Consider the following 22,798-nt stretch of genomic DNA (forward strand, 5'->3'; position numbering starts at 1 on the left):
GCTTGACTTTTTACAGACCCAGAGTCGGGGTCCAGGCTTTTGGCCGGTCTTTGGGCTCCACCTGTCCCGGACTCTTTCATTCTTACGGTTGGTCAGTTATTTGTCCTGTCTGGTCCTGACATGGAGGGAAACTGGTCTGCTGTGAGTCAGTGGACTCATCACAGCTGAAATCACTGAACACATTGAAACAGCTTTGTAACATTTCAGCATTTTAATTCGGTGTGTGTGTGTGTATATTGGTTGGTTTGGTTGGTTTGTCAGCTGTTCCTCAGCTCTGCCTCAGTTCATCTCTGGCTCTGAGGACTGCGAGAGGATCAATGATACCATTTATTATTAAAACCATCTGCCTCTCCCTGCAGGATCTTGATAATCTGCCACAGCGTTGATCACGCTTGTGTGTGTGTGTTTTTATATATGCAAGTCATTTGTTTACCCCTCTGGTCAGTGCAGTCAGGGTGTCAACAGTCACATGTGAGGGGGCTGATGCTGGTGGCCTGTTCAGACACCCCCCGGAGGCCTCACACACAGACACTGACTTATAAAACTTTGCACAGCGTAAATTAGCAGTTTTATGGCATAATTGGGACCACTTTTCATTCAGACAAACAAAATTTCACATCAGTGCAGATTCACTAAATGGATGTACGCAGGCCTTTGTTATATTAATATAAACTACAGAATCAGGAAAATGTCAGTATTTCTATCATCTTGCTTACATCAGGTTCTGTTTTTATTTAATTTGGACCTATCGGACCTTCCACTTCCACTCCACTCTGTCGAATTTAAATTTGCTCTATGAGGGATTGATAAAGGTTTTATCTTGTTTATTTCTTGATCTGATGTTGGAGGTTGCGAATAAAAAGATGAGATAAACAGCATGACAAAAGGCAACACGTGCTAAGATTCAAGGCTCCTCCTGCAGGAGGAAGCAAGTCAACAACAAATAGCAAAACAGAAAATTCCAACGTCACAATGACAAGAAGCGTTTCATCAAACACAATCATCTTCCAAGCTTCTTAACGATACAAGATGGAGCGAGGAAGTCTTAAGTCAAAGGTCAGAGAGATGTATGACTCACATGGTGGGTCACCTCCAACCCTTTCGGCATCATTAGAGGTTAAACGCCTGGCATACCTCAGGCCCTACCTGACCGTTGATTTGATTTATTAGCTCAGTAAATGTTTCCCTAATAAGTTTATGGACAGTCCTTTTCTCCTTCGCTGCAACATGTTGCTCCTAAAAAAACAGAACATAAAGCTTTAGGAAGCGGCGACTGTGTGATTGATAGACTGTACGGGAAACAGCGACCGGACAGAGAAAATGCCGAGCAGGTCAGATCCAGCCTTCAGTCCTCCTCAGCTCCAGCTTTTCCTCCAAATAAGGTTTCCCCTAGTTTCCAAAAAACCCAAGATGGCTGAAGGCTTCAATTCTTGAGCACACAAACCGATCGCTTCACCTCAGGCCTCACCATAATGTTTTTCATGTTGTTGTCGTTTTTTTTTTTTTTGTTTGTTTGTTTTTTTTTTTTTTCAGTAGCTTTTTATCAGCTGTTGCTTTCATTGATCATTCATTGTCAATTAATTTAGGAGAAGTGAAATCTTGAATCCTGGAAATAGAGAGCAGTGTGAGTCTCTCAGTGCAACTAAAAGACTCACTTTCTCCTCATTTTATGTTTTATTCTTCAGACATCATGAAATGGAAATGTTGATGATCAGCTGCAGTTTAGTCACCAGTTCAGTTGTTTAGCTGATCTCACAAAAACAAAATTGATTAATAGGTGAACTTCATCACTTTGTGAATTTGGAAGCGTTGAGATTTTCCTCCTTTAGTGTTTTCAGTGTGGATGAAGAGCTCGAGCTGTGAGGCTGCATGTTGCTTCAAACTTTGTCCGTGATTTAGCCGACCCAGCGAGGACGTGGTCTGAGCTTGGTTGGATTCAGGGGGGAGCAGGAATGTCATCCAGGCGGTGAAGTGGAAAATAGTTTGAATGTTGGACTGGGACAACTGTTTACATGCAAAGTCGTTCCTGTAGGTGTGTGTTTACGTGCATGTTATCTCAACGGAGCACAGTCGTGTCCATTCTTTTTCTGTTTTAGATGTCGCCCTGAATAATGAGTTTAATACCAAGGATGGTGACATTTAGAGTCTTTTTCTGCTCTATACATGAAGTCTTGACTGAAGCTTCAGACTAAGTCGAATGCCCCAGAATTTCAGAGGCGGGTTTCCACCCCATATCCATGCAGGGCTGTTCGGGAACAGGAAACAACAACAAATTGTATAAATAAATATTGAAATAATCCGGCAGCTTCTTGACTTGGATGTCCTGGATCCTGAAAAGGTCAAAAAGGGCTCAAAAGTGAGTGAAAGCGTCAACAGTACCTTTCTTTTTTCTGTGGCAGTGTTTCCCAGTTTCCCCTGAGGAGACGGAACATAATTCACTTTATTGTGACTCTGAGATTCACAGACTTGGGGAAGAATGGGTCTTTTACAACTTCCTGAACTAGAGCCCCACTAATTCTGCATTTCTTTACAGGCGAAAATTCATTTCCTCTCTAATGTCAGCTGATCATTTCTGACGTATATCATGAAATGTAAACTGCAAACTGGTGCAGCTACGTGCCAAGATAGGTTGGTAAATCATGACACATTGATATCTCGGGTTTGACTTTTCTGCACTGACTGAACACTGATACACCCCTGGAGACAGAGACGACTGTCTCCAGAGGTCTCTCAATCAAAACAAGAACAAAAGTAATGATGTGAAGAATCACGAGAGCTCATCTGCATCAAGTGTGAAGGCTGTAGTGGAGAAGCCCGACCACATCACAGGGTTAACCCGAGTCAAAATATCTGTTCATCAGTGCGAACTTCACAGGTCTAAAGGATAAGAGGGATGATAACTGGAGTGGCGTGCAGACCGAGGCTGACCTCAGGTCCATCTGGGCGGTGGAGAAGGCCACCTGCGCAGCAGATAAGCCGAGGCCTTGCTGCAAGGACTGTGATTCACGTAAACACCAAGGCCTGATGTTCCCAGTGGTGAATAATACAGGACGATGAAAGCAGACTGCTCTGTCTTTATCTGGCATTATCCAAAATAAATCAAATAACATTTCACTGTCGGTTCAGATACACATGAAAGTGACATGTGTGGGAACAGAGGAAGGTTTAGCTCTGCTCTGAAAACCGCAATAACGTCATACTGTGTCATTTCTGATTTCTAAACAGCCTCCTGAGTTTCAAAGAGCCACACACAAGGTCAGGTCTTGATGAGAGCTACACCCTTCTTTGTCACTTACTCGAAATGATTAGACATTGGCCTGAAAGTGTAAACAGCTCTTTCTGCTCTGCAGCCATAATGTAAACTAACTAGTCATCCTTATAATCTACAATTGTTGTAAACAGTGAAAACACCTTCAAAAGGAGACGTTAAACATTCCGTAACTTTGTTCGGTTTATTTCACTTTGAGGAGTAAACTGGGCTTTTATATATGCAATGAAATGGTGCTACGGGCCTCTGCAATGAAAGCAGTGTTTAATCTGTGTCCTAACAATGTGCACACAGTATATGCAATGACATGATGTACATGGGCCTCAGGCAAGGTTTATTTATACGGTACCTTTCAAAGCTAACATTGCAAAGTGCTTTGCAAAAACGAACCGAGACAATAGAAGGGGCTCCAAGAAGAAAGCAGCGCCACGGCAAGAGAAGATTAAACGAGTAGGCTATTAGCTAGTTCAAGTCAGAGGGGTGAGACAGGTGCATGGTGCTGGTTTTAAAAGTCCAATATTTGAACTTCTCCAGAGTTTCATTTGTGAACTGAGAACCAGTTTTCCGTCTCCTCTCCCAGGCGTCTCTCTGCAGCTCCAGTAATAACAGGTCTGCTGTCTGAGCAGCTTTGCCAAGTTGCTGAGAGCAGTGGCAGCTTCCTTGTGACATCACAAAGGTCCAGAAGTCTGGACTGCTGGTTTTAAGTCTCAGTTTCTAAATACAAGCTGAGCTTTTCACATTAGACGTAGACATTTAATACTTGGACCACATGGAGGTCTACCGTCCGTCCTTGTGGATCTCTAAAACCAAGAAGTTGTAGCACTGTAGTTCGGCTCAATGAATGTCATTCACAACTCGGGTCAAATCTAAACACAAATATTTTTAGACTCTCTGGCACTTTGGTCAGCTTTATCGCTAGCATCAATCACTAATTATTACAGGAAAGCCTGTTCTCCAGAGTAGACATCCAGATGTCCCCTGAGAACCATCATTTTTTTAAGTTTCCTTCAATCTCAAAATAAATCTGTGACCTTTTGTTGATGTAATCGTTGAATTGCAAAAAAAGAAAAAAGAAAAAGGATGAACTAAAAGCTCATTAGTTTTATTCTCAATGGTCCCCAAATATAAACAAGTTCAGTCACTCATAAATATCCCATCTGGGTAATAACATCATTAGACAACATACATCAGACTGACAGCAACGTATTACCAGTTAATTTTAGTTTCAAGTTGCATTTCACTTCACAAAAGTTCTCTGTGGTTTTGTTTGACTCTTCAGCCGCTGACATCTAATCTCTTTTTGAACATTTCTGACTTCTTTACTGTCTTTCCTCTCCTGCTTCTGGTCATAATGCTTCCAGCTGTTCTCTATTTGCTTCTGATGCTCATCCCACCTCTCAAATCTCTTTCCTAAACCTTCCTTCCCCTCACTTGTCTCCTCCACGAGGATTCTGTCACCCACTCTTAAGAGCAGATGGCGTCCTATGACAACTTCCCCCAACACTTCCTCTATCACCCCCTGACTCTGCTGACTGATCTCCCTCCAAACTGTTCTCTTGTGCAGCGCTGTCCTGGTTTCTACCGCCTTCCTTCCTGTTCTGGTTCAAATCTAGCTGTGTTGTTCTCATGAAAACAGGATTATTCATTTTCTCAGCTCTCATCTTAAAAAAAAAAAAAAATGGATCTCTTGTCACAGTGATCGCTGACAACATGAAGGGGATTCCTGTTCTGATTTTCGATGATCCCTTTGCTCCCAGAGACAAACAAGCAGGATGTGAGAGCCATATGACTTTGACATTTCTGCTGCCGTAAGCAAACACGCTTGTTTCCTTTGGCTTCTTCAGGATTTCAAATTCCATACAGCTTCCCCTGTTACATTCGTCAGACACCATCACAAAGAAAAGCCTTTTCTCAAATTTCACTTACAGTTATCTGGCTGTTTCGGATTAGGAGACAATCTGCCGTGTTAAAGTCTAAACCCATGCTGTTATTCTTTGTTTTTAAAAATGCATCACTTCTCCTGCATTTCCACTAGGCTGCACAGTGCGCAAAAACATTATCATTAACAATATCAGTCTTATTCATTTTCATTTAATTTAATATATGTCCAATTGCTTTCATGCAGATATTATTCATCAAATTTTTCTATTGTATTTTCTTTAGTTTTTCTGAGTTGTATTTGAAGTTCAAAATGGATCAAAATAATCTTGCTTATGATTTCTGCTATTGAATCCTTGTTTGTTTTTTTTTAGTTTTTTGAACTCTGCTGCTGACTAATCTGGATATATTTATTTTTAGTTTGTTCACACTTGAAACAACATGCATGTTACCCAGATGGGGCACTGTTGTGGTTTCCTTCGTGCAGCATCCGAAGGCTCTGGATGACGGTGGTGGTTGGTTAGCAGTTGGTAGTGGCTTGCAGAGACTAAATGTGGGTTGAGGTACGTCCACCTTTTCCAGCTTAATCACCACCGACAAATGCTACTTTAATAATGAGTGGTTGAGTCACCAGCTGCTGTTTGTCACTGCTTCGGTCACTCGGCTTCTGTGAGTGGAGTTTGTGTTGTTATGAAGCTCATGCCTCAAGTGGAATTAGCCAAAATCCTCCTCTGCGTCTTTCTTTGTGATGCCACAGATATTTCTCTTCACATGAATATAGACCTTAATCTGGAGGATTCCTCTGCGGGTTATGAGTCTGTGTGTGTTTGTGAATTTTACCAGAAAAAACAACGTATACTATTAAAGCCCTTTCAATGACTCAACTGCTCTGAATTTCCTCAAAAGTAACTGAATATCTGCTTGTTAATTCCCAAGCATGACACTGAGCTGAGGTGGTGTCCGCTGTGATACAGTCTGTTTGTGTACACAGCTGATTCAATGTGTGTTCATGGTTGTAAACATATGTGTGCATGTGTCAAAGGAGGCACATGTAGCTGAGTTGCATATTCAAACCAGAATGACGCATGTGGTTAAGAAGGCTGCTGAAGCTGCCCGGGCAGGCTGCAAGAAAAAAACAAAACAAAACAAAAAAACAAAAGAAAAACAACAACACACACACACACACGTATATATGCAGCTCAGTGTGCGATGCTCCCGCAGCAGGATTATGTGAGTAAACCTGTGAGTTCAATCTGGGTGTTGGCAGCTAATGCCTTCTAAAGAAGGTTTTGCAGCGGACAGCTCCATTCTGGGCGCTCATACTTCATGTAAATACCCATGTGTGCAGCGTAGGAGAGAGGCCGTCACCAAACCTGTAGTAGAATCCCTACGTTTTCTGGACATTTGTTGTTTTAGGAGGCCGTCGTTGTGGTGTCTTGAAACTGAAAGGAGATTAAAGGATCTGAAGTGCAGAAAGGTCAGACAGGTCGTGCAGAGAAAAGCAATATGTCAGTATGCTCCTGGACATCAATGGTAAAATGGTAAGAAGTGTTTAGATGTTTTGTTTTGTTTTGGGAGTGCGTGTTTAATGTGCTGTCGGTCTGTGGTCGGCACTCACACCGTCTCATCTGTTGCCTGCAGGTTTCAGCGACAGAAGAATGTGTAGGACCCATGAGACTCACTCAAGAGCCAATTCAGGTAAGACCGACTCATTTTGCTCACCTGGGATGACCGTTGATGTCATCTGACTTAGTTTTAAACAGCAGACACTTATGTCCTTCAGTCATAAATCCTTTAATATTCTAATATTAACACGCTGATTTTAAACTGTTCAGGGAACTCTGGGATTTTGCTGTATTTTCCTCCCTGTTTCATAAACCAGTTACATCAGATTATTAGTGGTAAACAGAGTCCTGTTGGAAGCCGGAGGACAGTGTTTACATAAGCTGCCGACACAGGGCTCACAATTTCTCAAGCACGTCCTGAAGCAACATTCAGGTGTTCCTGCTGTTCAGGCTGTTGGATGATGGAGAGAGAGAATCCACAGTCTGTGTCTTGTGCAAAAAAAAGAAATTGCATTAAAAGACGTCTGGGTTTTGAGTTGTGTCTCCTATATGTCCTTATTGGTGATTCAACAGGTTTACAGATCAGTTTTTCTGATCTTGTGCAGAGCGTTCTTGATTTTTGAGGGGATGTTGTTGACTTTCTGTAATGGTCACCTTGTCTGTCCTGCTGTTGAGCTCTTCGGGAATATTGCAAGGTTAGGTTGAGTTGAGTCAGGGATTGTCTGTGCTCATCCTCCCCTGTTCAGGGATTAGGACGTGTGCTTGTCAGATTTTTCCTTATGTAACGGAGAAAGTGCGAGCTCCTGGAGTTTCGCAGGTCTCTTCGGGAATCTGCGTCTTTATTAGGCGCTCTGTTTATTGCTTGGATTAGATTTTCCTCGGTTTGATCCGAGCTGCACCGCTTGGACTGATCTCCAGGGGTTTCTGGGTTCAGCCCAGTTCCTGCTCCACTACAGTGATGTGAGAGACTTGGCATGCTCCAGGACCCTTCACTACCCTTCCTTCTCTTCACTGATTCCCCACACCAAAAAACATCGCACCAGAACTCTATGGCTGCGTGCAGGCAGGTGGAGGGACCAGGGGATTTATTCAAAAGCCTTCTAAGACCTCGTCTCGTGCCCCATAAAAACCTTAAACTGCTCCCCCCAAAACAATAAGTAGGATCCATGACCTAACCCGACCCTCTCTCCCGCTTCCCTCCTTCCACAGCAACGGAGAGATGAAAAGAGGGAGATAAAATATTCTGCCAGAGAAAGTTATATATTGTGAGCTGTCCTTGATGTTTACTGTTAAACGCCTTGCAGCCCTGGAGAGTTTCAGCCTCTCTGCATACGGCAGCTTATGGAATGATTCATTGGTTTCATTCGCTTCCCAGATGAGTGAAGGTAAAGTGGCACGCATGTTGTGTATCTAACAGTGTATAGATCTTGTTGGACTCTGGTGGTTGTTTTCCTGCAGGCTGATGACGTGACGCAGAGCTTTTGCTGATCAGCGCTGAGAGCAATATCAAACGATTTGCTTAATTGACTAAATCAGCATGTTAATTGGCAAAAATCCTGATAATTGATATGTTTTCAGGTTGTTTGTCCGCCTCAGATCACTGTAACGCCTGGACAGACTTAAAGATAAACTGATTAGAACCTGGTGGTCAAAGGTCACACTCGGCGAACTCATATTTTGGCCTTGTGGGTGTGATTTCTCAGTAACGCCTCCACAGATCTTTTTTAAATTGGGCACAGAAGTTAACTTGGACTTAAAAAAAAGCTGATTCCGTTTACATGGTCAAAGGTCAAAGGTCATTATCGCAGTGACCCAATTTTGTCTTCATGAATGCAACAGCTCTCTGATGTCTGGGTAGATTTTCATCAAGTGAGGTTTAACATAAATCTATTTTCAGTAAACAATATGAATTAACACCTAAAGACAAGTAATTCACTCAATAATAATTTTTATGACAGAGAAATCAAATTTTCTTAATATTTTATGAATTAAGCCAACACCTAAAACACCTTACACGTATTTTTTATAATGCACTTGTACGACGGCAGAAAACCCAGCGGGAACAGAACCACAGGATCTCTGTCGGCCTCCTCCGCCTTCATGTGCTGCCTCGCTCAGACTCTAACACTCCCACACAGATAAAGTGCTCAGAGCTAGTTACCACAATGACACCTCTCTGTGTTTGGGAGTCTCCCGACGTCATAAGACATCTGGCCTGGGGTGTGCCAACATGGAGGATTAACCTCTGAACCCTGAAAATGTGAGTCAGCTCACAGCAGAAGTCAGAGCTGAGCCTGAACAGTGTTTTCATACAAACCGCAAGCCGACAAGTAACTGTGTCATTTGTTGAGCCAACCGCATTCAGATTAAAAGTGTGTGTTTAGTTTGACGACGCTACAACCAGGTAATTTTGTAGAATTAACAGTAACGCAGACATGTTGGCGTGCAGCCGTGCCTTCAGTCCCATTGCGCCTCCTACCAGGCTTGTTGCTGGTGACATATTTGGGTGGCAGGCCAGAGATGTGTGCGGTCGGCGGTGTCCCGGGGTCGACTGGGTACTCTGTGTGTGGAATTTCACATGCTAGCACCATGGTTACACAAAGCAGCGCCACGGTTACACAACCCAGCATGGGATCAAAGACTGTGGACCTTTCACAGGCACTCACCAATACTAGCTCATTTTCTCTCCCCCCGTCTTCCTCCTCATCCTCCTCATCATCCTCATCGTCCCCTCCTGACGTTCTCACCTGCTCTTTCCTGTGTTCCAGGTGTGAACGCCAGATATGAGTCTCCTCTGTTCTCACTTTTAAAAATGGTGCATGAAGTGTGGAGAGTCGTGACTCCTTCCATTTTCTCTCTTCGCTTCACCTCCATACACCTCCCTACACTGTGTCACCCTGTCCTTTGTTGTCTTTAGAGCGAGTCAGGAGGTGATGCTGCTGCGCACCAACAGAATGGAGCATTGTTGGTTCTAGTGTGTGTGTCTTTGTTCTATTTCCTCACCACTGTACCAATGGTACCAAACACAAGTGTGCTCTGCAAACTTCAGGTCTGTCTGGTGTGAAATACAGGATACAGATAGGAGAGCATGACAGAAGTGGAGTCGTCTGGATATTAAAACATCAGTTTCTCTACTAAATAATTTTTCAGATTTGGAAACGCACCAAAGTTATTGGGGTTTTGTTTGTTTTGTTTTCTTGGAGTCAGTTCGAGGAATTTTAAGTCGATCACAAGTTTCTCTTTTAAGCTGTAATAGTTTTTGTGACATCCAGACATTAATAAGAAACAATGACAAATAACCAAATAACCTTTAAAAAAATGGGATTTCTTGTTCTTGTGTCATCAGGACACACAGCAGCACGGTGTTGTGTCATCAGCAAAACCAACTAACAGAGTAATGATGTTTACATGGTGTCTAATAAGCTGGTGTAAATACTTGCTATTCAAAGGTCATGGAGGAAGCTGGAATCTATCCCAGCAAGCAAAAAAAGGCATAGAGGAGTCCTGCACAGGTTGCCAGTTTACAAGGGAAACAAACAAACAAACACACTGGCAGTGAATGGACAGTTCAGACTCTGGTCCCCAGCCCTCCTGAGACCTGAGTGTCCTGGGACTGCAGCAGGAAGCCCACATATAGTCAGAGCAGCCGGGCTGAGACCGAAAACCGGCCCAGAGGAAAAGGAAAATCAAAATGAGATCCCTTTTTCGTCCAGCCTGTTTCTCCTTGACCTCAATTTTTTTCATATTTCGAAATCTCAACTCATCAGAAATAAACCTTCTTTCTGAGTCTCAGTCCAATTTAATTGAAAACTAAGCAATCCTTTCTTTTTTTTTCCTCACTGCTGTGATCTTAACTTGTCTGAAATATTCAGCTCGGAAGATAACGGGAAGATTCCAGAGGAAACTTCACTGGTGGCTTGATTTTTATACCAGTGTGCTTTGATCAATTACTATTGGCTTTTCCTTTGGGAACACTATCTGATGCACTGTAAGGAACCCTGTGGGTTTTGTTTTGTGCATGTGTTCCTGCTGGGATGGCACAATAAGAAAAGTGTGTGTTTAATTTGACCGTTTTGTATCTTGCTCTCCTGTAGTGATCTCATAAGTCTTGCATTTCATTTTATAAAGCTCATACCTCTGGACAGGAAGCGTGAAACTGAGGAGGCCTATAGAGGCTCAAATTCAATAATTTTACTTCCTCACCTGTTTTATTGCAACTTAAAATTTTGATGTGAGCAATTTACGAGTGTGTTTAGGTATAAATTAAGTGGTTCTGCTCACTGCAGTGGATGTAAATCCCAAATCCATTAGCTATGCTCTCTCTTCCCTGTGGGTTGTGGAGGCGCTGGAGCTGATCCCAGTTCACATAATGGAAGTCTTGTGTTTTTAAAGTAACCTCAAACTCCACAGGGTCTGTCTCCGTCCGTACATCTCAGTCTGGCAGGTCCAGAATGTAATGAAATCCCGGAAAACTGTACTGAAAGGGTCCAGGAGTGAAAACTAGTCCTGGTGGCTTCACATCGGAGCTAATCACAACCTCGTCCTGTCAGGGTCTCAAAGACGGAGGGTTAGCAGTTGCCTCATGAATGTCGGGGTCAGTTTTATAGACCCGAGTGGTTCAAAGAGGTGCAGACCAACACCGGTCACGGCCTCCGTCCCCTTCTGCCTCCTCAGGTCCTGCTGGTGTTCGCCAAAGAGGACAGCCAAAGCGATGCCTTCTGGTGGGCCTGCGACCGTGCCGGGTTCAGGTGTAACATCGCACGGACGCCTGAGTCTGCCGTCGAGTGTTTCCTGGACAAACACCATGAGCTCATTGTCATCGACGGACGCCACTCGCGCTACTTTGAGCCTGAAGCCGTCTGCCGGTGAGTCTCGTTTCTCATTTCTGTACCGTAAATACATAAAGAGGCAGCCAGCAGCTGATCAGCCGCCATGTACGGAGGCAGTCAACCTGGCTGTGTCCAAAGGAAACTAACGCCAGCTTCCTAAACCGCTAGACATCAGGAAGCAACAATCTGATCAAGAAATAGTCTGGTCCGTCCTCTTGACGTCCTTACTCTTGTCTCATTATGCAGGTCGAACTAAAATGATGTCATGTTATGAGCTCGAGAGACGTTTTGTGGACCTTGAAGTGATCTGAATTTTCTGAACGTTTATGTTTGACATCAACTTAATTCAATTTCATTTGTTTCGCCCCAAATCAGTAATATAATATGAAGGCTCTTCAGGTCTGGACTTTACTATAGAGAAGAAAAGTCCATTTGAATAGGAACAAAACTCCAACAGAAAACAGGAGGTGAAGACTGAGACAGAGAGATAGGGGGACGAATTACAGGAGAGAAATTAATTCTGAGAGCTCAGTGTCATGGGAATCCCCCAACAGTCTGGTTCTGTAGACTCTGAAGGCCAGATACCTTTTCAAAATAAGAGGACAAAGCTTTTCTCTTCAGTCTAAAATAATCAACACCTGAAATATCAGGTTTTATTTGGGACACAGTTCTGTGCCAGACGGCGGAGGGCGTGTCGGCGCCATCTGGTGTTTGCCTGAAGCATCACAGGCTGCAGACTCTGACGGTCACTCAGGCCGGCTTTGGCCCAGGGGAGCCAGGAGGAGTTGAGTCTTATTTTTTCCATAAAAAGCCCCTGGCCTCTTCTCAGAAACCTCTTTTGATTTCACGTACACGTGAAACTGGTCCGCTCTCTTGTTTTGTCCCCATAACTTTCTGGCTCGTGTCTGCATTCCAATATTTATTTAGGATGTATTTTCAGTCCCACATTTTGATTAAACTCTCGAACCCATCACAGATTCAGAGCATGTCTTTTGAGAAATTTAAAGCAAGCTGGATATTCTTCTGTTGGCACGTGATGTTTGAAAATGTTTAATATCTTTATTTACACTTTCAACACCTCGGCATTTCACAGTCTGGGTATCAAGCCGGTCATATTGGTCTTTGCTTGTTTTAGGCCCACATGACCACAGTTGTCGAGTCGCATCATGATTTCTGCAGACCTCAGGGCCGTAGTTATTGCAGCGTGAACCCATCCAAAGCTCTTGGTTACACTAAAAGCCACCACCGTATATTTTGGAGAGTGATTTATTTTAAGGGCTTCATTATTTCCCCAAGTGAAGGAACAGATTCATTTGTCTCTCCTGTCTCCTGATGACCACACTTTGGCAGCTGCTCTCTGTTTGTCCCCCCCCCCCCCCCCACCTCCTCCTCTTCCTCCTTACACCCCACGAGGATCTCTTCCATCATCTGTTCCTTCTTTCCTCCTACTTCACCGACTTCTTCATCTCCGGGCCTCCTTCCCGTACGTTCTGCAGCCATGTGTGGCTTTGTGGTTGAAACCTCTGGAGCAGATGTTGTTTCCCATCTTTTTGTGGCAATGACATCACTCCCCAACCCCCCCCACCCCCACCACCACTTCCCTCCCCCCTAAGTCTAACCACATGTTTATCCTGTACCTGAGTCCAAGCCACTTCTCCTGAACTCAAAGTGTCATTGAGATGAAATCCCTCTGACTTCTAATCCACATCTGTTTTATTTCCAGGTTGATCCGCGCCACCAAGCCCTCGGAAAACACTGTCATCCTCGCCGTTGTGCCGCAAAAGTGAGTTTTAAGTGTGCATGTGTGTGTGTGCGGACACTGAAAGTATGTTTCTTAAATAACGATTGTGGCTGCACATGGTAATAGTTATTTTCTGTCGTTTTGTAGACCGCCTGACCAGGAAGAGCCATCTGTTCTTCCTCTCCTCTGTGCTGGATTTAGCAGAGTACGTCCAACGTCTCGCCTCAGCCTGTGACTGTGTGTTTATAAAAGACAAACACAGGCATCAATGTGTCGCCTTTGTTTGTCATGCGTGCTTGTCAGTGACGCTAAAATAGCAGCACGCTGCCTGTTTAGAAAGAGGCGTTAAATGTCAGCCTTGTGCTATGAAAGTGACGTAGGAAGCTGCAAGACAAGTTGACGCTGATCGAATTAAATTTTTCACCCCTGTTTCTCCGTCTCCTCCTTTAACCTGCTCCGGCCTGCAGAGGTTTGTGGAGAACAGCAGCGTGTCAGCCTGCTACAATGAGCTCATACAGATCGAGCACGGAGAGGTTCGCTGCCAGTTCAAACTCAGGTACAGCACAAACACCCGTCGTCCACTCATACAGACTGATGCACCGATACGCCACGGAGCTGCTCGTCCTGAGTCTCTGTGGCTTCGTTCATCCACAGGGCTTGTAACTCTGTCTTCACTGCTCTGGAGCACTGTCAAGAGGCCGTGGAGATCACCAGTGAGGACCACATAATACAGGTGGGGGGAGAATGCACATGCATGGAGCAAAACCTAAAATCATCTCTTTAAAATTTCAGGCTGGAGGTTACTTATTTTTTTAATTGTATATGAATGCTCCAATGAAACAAGCAGAGTCAGCGCTGTGCTGGTCTGAGTATCAGTACTTTCTAATTTCCCCGCGCTGTCTTTGGGACTCGGCCCCAGACCTGCTGGTTCCTACAAAAGATGTGGGAACTTTTATTTAGGGGTGATGGATACAACCATGAAGTCCTAATTATAGTTTTCCAAATGTAGAAACTGATTTAATGTGAGTATTGGTCTGCAGTCTTGTTGACTTAACGTCTTCCTGGTCGCGTCTCAGTACGTGAACCCGGCGTTCGAGCGAATGATGGGCTACCACAAGGGGGAGCTGATCGGGAAGGAGCTGACTGAGCTCCCCAAGAGCGACAAGAACCGAGCTGACCTGCTGGACACCATCAACACCTGTATCAAGAAAGGAAAGGTGAGTCTCCCATCCATCCGTCCGTCAGTAAGACAACTGTTCTTCATGGCCTGACTGTCCTACTGCTTCTGAAGGAGTGGCAGGGCATTTACTACGCCAGGAAGAAGTCAGGTGACAGTATGCAGCAGCACGTGAAGATAACGCCTGTCGTCGGCCAAGGAGGGTAAGTGACCATGAAGCGGACGGACTGTAGGAATTCAACCGACAACAAATCACCTGACAGACTCTGGCTCTCTCGCTCTCAACAGTAAAATTCGACATTTTGTCGCCATCAAGAGACCTCACATCGACAACAACAACCAGGTGAGTCGAACCACACACAGGTGTCTTTACTTTTTCAGCTGCACGTTGAGCCACCCTGATTAAACTCTGGATGCTGAACCCTGATCAGATCCAGACTCACCTCGCTGACGCCACCTGCACACGAGCAGCGTGCTTTGAAAACTTCAGTCTCCTCCCCCTTAAATCTATCCAATGTGTCCAATTGTCTGGATCAGATGATCTACCAGCAGCTGTTTGGAGGAAGAAAATGCTCCTACAAAAGCCCACCTCTGAGGGATTATAGTGGGTGGGTTTTGCTGTTGTGTAGCTTAAACAAATGTCAGTCTGTCAGCACACCTGATGCTACGGTCCAGCTTGGCCCAATCAAGCCTGGTAGAGAAATGAACGGCTGAGTCCAAACTGAACTAGCAGTATTGATTGAAAACTGTGCTGGCAGCAGGTTTTATATAAATACTTCAAATGAGCTGGAGGCTGGAGTGTCAGATTTTAAATCCTCCTCCTCATGTTGAGGCTGCGCAGCCTGCTCTGAAGCAGCTGTGTCGCTGCTCTCAGCCGGGTTCCAGGCCAATAACGTCATACTACGCTAAGCTACGGCTAAGCACCAGGATCCCCGGCTAAGGCCTGGGGGGGCTAGCAACCAGGCGCCAGGGCTATTTATACCCCAGGCAAAGCTGCACAGGGACCAGCTTTAGCTCATTGCTCTCTTTCATCGTGTGTACATAAGGTGAGTCAGCCGTTGGCATCTGCCTGCCAAAGCCAAATAGTGTTCATTCCTGCTTGTGAGGTTTGGGAATCCTGAGACATGGCAGTGATTGATCCCATTCTGGAAATCATGGAGGCCGCCCCACCCTCAAAACTCATATTATCAAAGTCCTTTTTTTCCTTCTTTCTTTGTTTTAAACTTCATTTTCACCAAACTTCATTCAAGCCAATAAATTGACTGACATATTAAACTGAAGCGTGTTGTCAGGTGTGCACTGTGTCTTCGCCGAGACACCGTCGTCCGTTTGACCGCAGAGGCTGTGATACTGTATCCCCATCCGGGGCATTTTCCCCTGAGCACTTAAAACCCCACGTTATTCCTCATGCCCCAGACGTCTGTCTGTGGACCACAGTTTCCATTTCGTTGTGCTGTTTAGTTAGCAGTATTTTTTTTTACACGCCCCAGACTTTCCCCCAGGTTTCAGGTCAGCTTTGTTTGTTTCCCTCTCAATTAAGAGTCATCATAATCTCAACTGTTTCCCAGACTCAGCGAAGTTCATTCAAATGTGTTTATTTTGGTTGTTGTTGTTTTTCTTTGAGTTTTCTGTTTGTGGTTAACAGCCTAAGAAGCCCATTAAAAGGCGGCCAGATAAAACTGCCAACCTTGTATGTCATTGGAAGTGTTTAAACTTGTCTTAATCCTGTTTACTCAGAATGGGACGAACTGGGAACCTGAGAACAGGCAACAGTCAGACCCATTTTCTTTACGTGACACAAGTACTGAAAATAAAATTTGAGGGTAAAAATTAGTTTTTACTTCTAAAAAAATTAATTAATAAGTCATCCTGATGTGGTTTTTCACCGTCATGTTAATGTGCGTGATGCACCGTCAACAACATGTTGAGATGGAGTGAGTCACTGAGAGGAAAATCTGCTTTAACCAGATTAGAGGCTCTTCATCTCCATTTCTACATAACCTGAGCGTGACTGACAGGATGTACTCCACAAATTGTCACCTGCATGAAAATGTGTTATTATGAACACAGGAAAATGTGCTGTCGGTGTGGGGGGGTTAAAGAGTTCAAGCTGCAATGCAGATAGAAAGATGCAATGTCTTCATCGTACTGTATGAATTGTAGATGTTAAAGATCCAAACAGTGTGGGGTCAATGTTAATAAAGTGAAAGTGAAACGCGAGGCAAAGTGACTCCTGGCCTTGGTTCTGGTTCTGGTCTCTGACTGGGTCCAGATTCTAATCTGCTGCTGGTCTTTTTCTCCGTCAGGTCCACAAGTTCAACAAGGAGGAGAGATGCAGTGGGGAACATACGCAGTCAGGTAATTTAAAGCGTCACCCGTTTTTAACATGATGAAACTGAAAAGCCCCCCCCCCCCGTCAGTCCCAGTATGCATCTCACATTAACTGCCCATTACTCCTCTGCAGAATGCCACCCTCTACGTCACCGCGACAGGAGGAAAGACTCGATTGACGCCAGATCACTCAGCTCCCGCAGCAGTGACGGTAAGGCTGTTCAAAGAGCATCATCACCTCCAACGGAGGCAAGCAGGAGGGGGTGAGATGACGAGGGCAATAAGATAAAGTCAAATGAGTGGAAAGGCAAACCAAGATTGAGGGGAAGATTGGGGGGGTGATGGCTCGTAGTTATTCAGAGAATGAGTCAGCCTGTCAGGGTTGGTCCTGGAAGTGGAGAGAGACGCTGAGAACATTAATGAATCTCCTTCCTCAACGCACTTTGACGCAGCTGCTGCTATTTTCCGATATCTCAGCTGCTCCTTTTCTAATCAACCTGTTCTCTTTCTTTCTCTCTAAATAACTCCCCCCTCCTCCCCCAGTCCTCTATTCTGTCCATCATAGGCCGAACAAATCAAATCAGATTTATTTGTATAGCGCCAAATCATAACAAAGTTACATCAAGGCATTTTTACATACAGAGCAGGTCTAGACCAAACACTTTATAAAATTACTAAAAGAGACCCAACAGATCCCCCGATGAGCAAGAACTTGGCGACAGTGGCAAGGAAAACCTTCTTTTAAGAGGCAGAAACCTCGGGCAGAGCCAGGCTCAGGGGGGGGGCATCTGCCTCAACAAATGCCCATTTATTCATTTATCTGTTAAAAACCGATCTAATCTGACCTGATCTGCCTCACTGATCATAATAACACACAAAGTGCTGTTATTTTCTGAATTGCAGCTCCCAGTTTACAGAATCGAAGATATTCCTCCGTGGCCAGGATTCACTCCATGACCATCGAGGCGCCGATCACCAAGGTACACTCTCACCTCCATCATCAGATTTAATAATAATAATAATACCAACTTCCCCAATAATTCACATTAAGACCAAATTCTGTATTTAAAAAAAAAAAAAGGCTCAGCCAAATGTTATTATATAAGAATAAACATTACAGCTTCATCAGAGCTCCATTCATATTGTACTTAATAAATATATACTTTAACATGATACACCAAACTGTTTAGGTTATTTTCTGAGTCCTTCAGTTTGGACATCAGCCCCATCTTTGGCGTTTGAATACATCCCGTAATGTCGTCTGACTCCGACAGTAATGGAGGATTTCCCTCTTAACAGGCAGACACAACAACTATTAGCGAGAAGACTTGTCACGCTGCCGTGCTGTCTGTGTTTCCAAATGATATTTAAACTCACTTTATGCCGAATTACCAGACTCTATTAATGTCCTTTCATAGTTCAGGAAGTGTTTGAAATCTGTCTGTTAGAATTTTAAAATTAAAATGTTGATTTGAATCCACATCAATAAAAGCACTTTTGTGCTTGGCAGGATAAGATAAGAATGATAAACATGTAGAAAAAACACTGGAAACTGCTTTGAAACCAATTTTACAGTTTTATGAGAGACAAGTGTGACGATGAGGTACAGAAGAGTGAGATAAAACATTTTTTAATTACTAAATCAATAAAATAAGAAAAAAAATGTAATGAAAAATAGATCAGGCATTAAAAATTAGTTTTTCTGGCTTTTGTGGTTTCAGGTTGAACCAGTTTTTGTGGAATTGGACAAAATTTCTCTGATAATCGTCACATTTGTCACATTTGAGGCTAGGTTTGAAGATGTCTCTGCTCGGTTTACAGTTACACTCAAACATGGATGATGTTATTATAAAACACACACCGTGTCTTTGGACTCAATGTTCCTCGCCACTATTTACAGTTGACGCCGTCAACACTGGGCGACTTGCCCTGTGTTTCTGTGGACGTCACATTTTAATGGAAATTACCACAACTCCACCAGTAAACCCAGGTCAGGCCCAGAGCTGGGCCATAATTAGGTAATATATGACGTTGTGTGTCACATTGCCTCACTGGGCCTCCTGCTGCAGGTCCTGTGATGCTGGTGTGTCTGAGCAGCAGCTATATTCAGCCGTTTCGCCTCCAGCATCACATGCACGATGAAAGTAGCACTCTGTTACGCAGAGGGCTCTTTGTGCGCCTTGTTTTTGCATTCCAACAGTTTTTCAACAGAAAAGGGGGAATTTTATTTCTGTTCCCATTCCTCCGTCCTCCTCCCCAGGTAATAAACATCATCAACGCGGCCCAGGAGAGCAGCCCCGTGACCGTGGCCGAGGCTCTGGACCGCGTGTTGGAGATCCTGAGAACCACCGAGCTCTACTCCCCACAGCTCGCCTCCAAAGAAGACGACCCCCACACCAACGACCTGGTCGGGGGGCTCATGAACGTAAGAGCCTGTGCCCAGTCCGGTTCATTCACATGTACAGAAACTTCACACACTCTATAAATCACTCAGTATTCCAGTTGGCTTCAAACTCAGATCAAGTCATAGTTTATTTAACTTTATCATGATCCAGATCCATCTGCTCAAACAGCAACTTCCAGCGGAACCGATCATGTTTCTGTTTATTCTATTTAATAGACAAAGCTGATGAAACTCAATTTTTTTTCCTTTTTCTCTGTAAATTCCCTAAAAATGAATCAAGCAGTGTTATGTGATATGTCCAAAGCTAATTCTTTACCACAAACACACACTGTAGTTGTGGACTGATCACAAGAGCAACAAACATGTCTAAATCTGCAGCTGAAAAAAGTCCCCAGCAGTAAATACGGTTTTGTAGACGCATCACTGATCAGCTGTTTTAGGAGCCCTTTAAAAAAAAAAAAAGGGGGTTTAAATATTTGTCTTTTGTTTGAAAGCGGTTGTAATTAATATGAGCGTTGTTTTTGTTTTGTTTTTTGTTTGTTTGTTTGTTTGTCCAGGATGGGCTGCGAAGACTCTCTGGGAATCAATATGTCTTCTGCAAAAGTACGTTTAATGCCACTGACCAAGCATCATTGTAAAAGTAATAACAACACAATATAATCCTTCTGTGGCTGATTGAAGGTATGAAATGACAAGAAAGCTAAAAGGAGAGTCCGTTCTGAGAAGTGGAATAATAAAGATCATATTATTCAGGCTCTAATGACCAAGACGAGCTGAACTGTGTTGGTTAATGTCAGTTAAGAGCATCACGGAGATTATGGAACAGGACGTCTGCTGCCTCCAGTGAACCTCATGAATAAATATTGAGTTTAAGTTTGTTATTGTCATGATGAAAGCTTCGCCTTGTTCTTTAGTGCGAAGTATTCCGTATTATGTAACCGCCGTTATGATTATTCAATCACAAAAACACTTAACTGAGAGAAGATGAAAATGGAGAGCCTCTTACACAAGATGAAAACGACGTCGTTACATCAGAGCTGCACCTCCGTCTGGTTTTCAAACAGTCTTATCACACTCCATCTCCTCACAGGAAATTTACAAAGTGAGAGCCTTGGCCAGTGCGTTTGCACATGTATATAGATATTAGAAAACTGATTTGGTTTGCCCCCTTTTTATGGTCAGATATCCTTCAATCTTTTGTGTGTCTGTCTTCTAGATATGAGCCAGAGCCAGCTGGCCATCCCCGTCACTCTGAATGACGTGCCGCCATCCATCGCTGAGATGCTGAATGACGAGGAATGCTGGGAGTTCAACATCCTGGAGCTGGAGGCGGCAACGCTCAAGAGGTACAGAGGAGGCAGAGAGGGAAGAGAGCTGAGCTGTATTCAGATCAAATCAAACTTCATTCACATAGAATGGTACTTCAAGGCACTTCGCATACAGAGCAGCTCTCGTCCTGTGTGATTCCCCTGCAGGCCGCTGACCTACCTGGGGCTGAAGATCTTCACCAGCTTCGGAGTGTGTGAGTTCCTGAACTGCTCAGAGGCCACGCTGCGCTCCTGGCTGCAGCTGATGGAGTCCAGCTACCATTCCTCCAACTCGTACCACAACTCCACGCATGCCGCAGACGTGCTGCACGCCACCGCCTACTTCTTACGCAAAGAGAGAGTCAAGGTTCGAGGACGCGCACATTTCTGAATGGTTGGACGCCTGAGCGGTGATCTGCTGTGTGCTGACGTCACCCTCTGTGTCTCCGATGTCTCACTCAGGGCAGTCTGGACCAGCTGGATGAGGTGGCGTCGTTGTTAGCGGCCACGGTGCACGACGTGGACCACCCGGGCAGGACCAACTCCTTCTTGTGCAACGCTGGCAGCGAGCTGGCGATCCTTTACAACGACACCGCCGTGCTGGAGAGCCACCATGCAGCATTGGCCTTCCAGCTCACCGTGCGGGACAGCAAGAGCAACATCTTCAAGAACATCGACAGGTCTGTGGCGATGTGGTGTGTTTTCTCCTGCTGCTGTTGTCACTGCTTCTGTCCTCGCTGACCCAAACCACCCTTTCTCCGGTTGACGGCAGGAATCAGTTCCGAACTCTGCGACAGGCCATCATCGACATGGTGCTGGCCACAGAGATGACCAGACACTTCGAGCACGTCAGCAAGTTTGTCAACAGCATCAACAAGCCGATGGCTGCCATAGAAGAGACCAGCACGACTGTAAGTGTTGCCATCTGAGATGCATTATCTCCCAGACATGAAGACATGTAGACATGTATCACATTTTACATTGATTCTCAGGAAGAGTCCAGAGTAACACACTGCTCCGTCATTCAGCTGACATTTCTATTTCATGTCTTTCCAACAGAGCGTGAACAGCGACAGCGACAGCCAGGCCAACATCAGGAACTCTCCAGAGAACCGCCTGCTCATAAAGAGGATGCTGATCAAGTGCGCAGACGTGGCGAACCCCTGCAGGCCGCTCGAGCTCTGCATCGAGTGGGCCGGCCGGATCTCAGAGGAGTACTTTGCGCAGGTGTGTGCTAACACGGCTGCGGTCGTCTCACAGATTTTATGCCATTTTACATTTTGTGTGCATCCGTCGGCGCTTCTGTGCCTTATTGTGATCTGTGTGTGTGTGTGTGTGTGTGTTTGCTGTGCAGACCGACGAGGAGAAGAGACAGGGGCTGCCAGTGGTGATGCCAGTGTTTGACAGGAACACCTGCAGCGTGCCCAAATCTCAGATCTCCTTCATCGACTACTTCATCACCGACATGTTTGATGCCTGGGACGGTAAGAAGGAAGCTTTCTGTTGTCAGTATTCACATCTTCACAGCTGCAGGTGCTATTTTGGACCACAGTTGTGGTACTACTAAACAACGGAGTTTCAACTTTAGCTTGAGGGCTAATCAACTTTCCACGTTGCATTAGAGCTACAACAGAAGCACCAGATGAACTTGATGCACGTCCAGAGAGGAAACTGCAGCAGCAGGTTGAGGAGGAGGAGTCCAGGGAGAACATGGTGCTTGTTGCTCCATATTCCCACTGAATTTCCCTTTTAGTTTAGTCTTCCCAAGAGGGAAGCTGTTTACTGTCAACACAGCTCTGATGTCACGGAAAGATTCCAAATGCCAGGGGGACGAAGAGAGAGAGGCGAAGCCATCAGGGGAGGGGAAGTTGGGAAAAAAGTAGAGGGGACGAGGGTTCACGGTCAGTTTTGTTTGGGAAGGACGAGCAGCCGGGCAGAAGTACACTGAGACGTAAACACTGAAACACACACGTGGCCGATTTCAGTTCATCAGGATCGCTGTCGGGTCGCCGCGGGGTCAGCGCTGGGCCCAGAGATCGAGAATAAACACGAGCTGAGAGTCATGCACACATTCTTGAGAACACACTTGTGCATGTCTGTGCGTGCGAGGCAGTTAGACCATTTGACCTCAGCAGGACCTTTCTGCGGGAGCTAAATTAGAAAATGTCCATGGCATTAGTCGCTGTGCATGAAATAACAACACACACAAACACACACATTGTCATCCTCCTGCGGGACGGATGGCAGGTGTGTGCGGTCAACTGACGTTTCACTGGAGGTGTCTGTGTTTATTCAAAA

General features: G+C 44.8%; 1 protein-coding gene across 7 annotated transcripts in view; it reads left to right on the forward strand.

The window, feature by feature from the left end:
* Positions 1-22,798, forward strand: part of pde8b (phosphodiesterase 8B) — a 34,106-nt gene that overhangs the window by 5,998 nt on the left and 5,310 nt on the right. For 5 of the 7 annotated variants that reach the window (XR_003841309.1, XM_029515185.1, XM_029515187.1 and 2 more), the window contains 20 exons: positions 6,788-6,844; positions 11,386-11,576; positions 13,264-13,323; positions 13,429-13,486; positions 13,749-13,837; positions 13,936-14,014; positions 14,358-14,498; positions 14,573-14,661; positions 14,747-14,801; positions 16,765-16,816; positions 16,923-17,000; positions 17,693-17,769; positions 19,050-19,214; positions 19,751-19,796; positions 20,410-20,539; positions 20,669-20,867; positions 20,963-21,180; positions 21,273-21,411; positions 21,560-21,727; positions 21,855-21,984. Coding sequence is in view for 6 of the 7 variants with exons in the window: in XM_029515185.1 (XP_029371045.1) it covers positions 6,788-6,844; positions 11,386-11,576; positions 13,264-13,323; positions 13,429-13,486; positions 13,749-13,837; positions 13,936-14,014; positions 14,358-14,498; positions 14,573-14,661; positions 14,747-14,801; positions 16,765-16,816; positions 16,923-17,000; positions 17,693-17,769; positions 19,050-19,214; positions 19,751-19,796; positions 20,410-20,539; positions 20,669-20,867; positions 20,963-21,180; positions 21,273-21,411; positions 21,560-21,727; positions 21,855-21,984 (2,221 nt within the window). In the remaining variant the exon portion in view is untranslated. Of the gene's footprint in view, positions 1-6,387; positions 6,688-6,787; positions 6,845-11,385; positions 11,577-13,263; positions 13,324-13,428; positions 13,487-13,748; positions 13,838-13,935; positions 14,015-14,357; positions 14,499-14,572; positions 14,662-14,746; positions 14,802-16,764; positions 16,817-16,922; positions 17,001-17,692; positions 17,770-19,049; positions 19,215-19,750; positions 19,797-20,409; positions 20,540-20,668; positions 20,868-20,962; positions 21,181-21,272; positions 21,418-21,559; positions 21,728-21,854; positions 21,985-22,798 lie in introns of those variants that run through there. The other 2 variants (XM_029515188.1, XM_029515184.1) reach the window with 2 other exon arrangements.

Source organism: Echeneis naucrates, chromosome 12 (genome assembly GCF_900963305.1).
Source record: "Echeneis naucrates chromosome 12, fEcheNa1.1, whole genome shotgun sequence".
Classification (NCBI taxonomy): Eukaryota; Metazoa; Chordata; class Actinopteri; order Carangiformes; family Echeneidae; genus Echeneis; species Echeneis naucrates.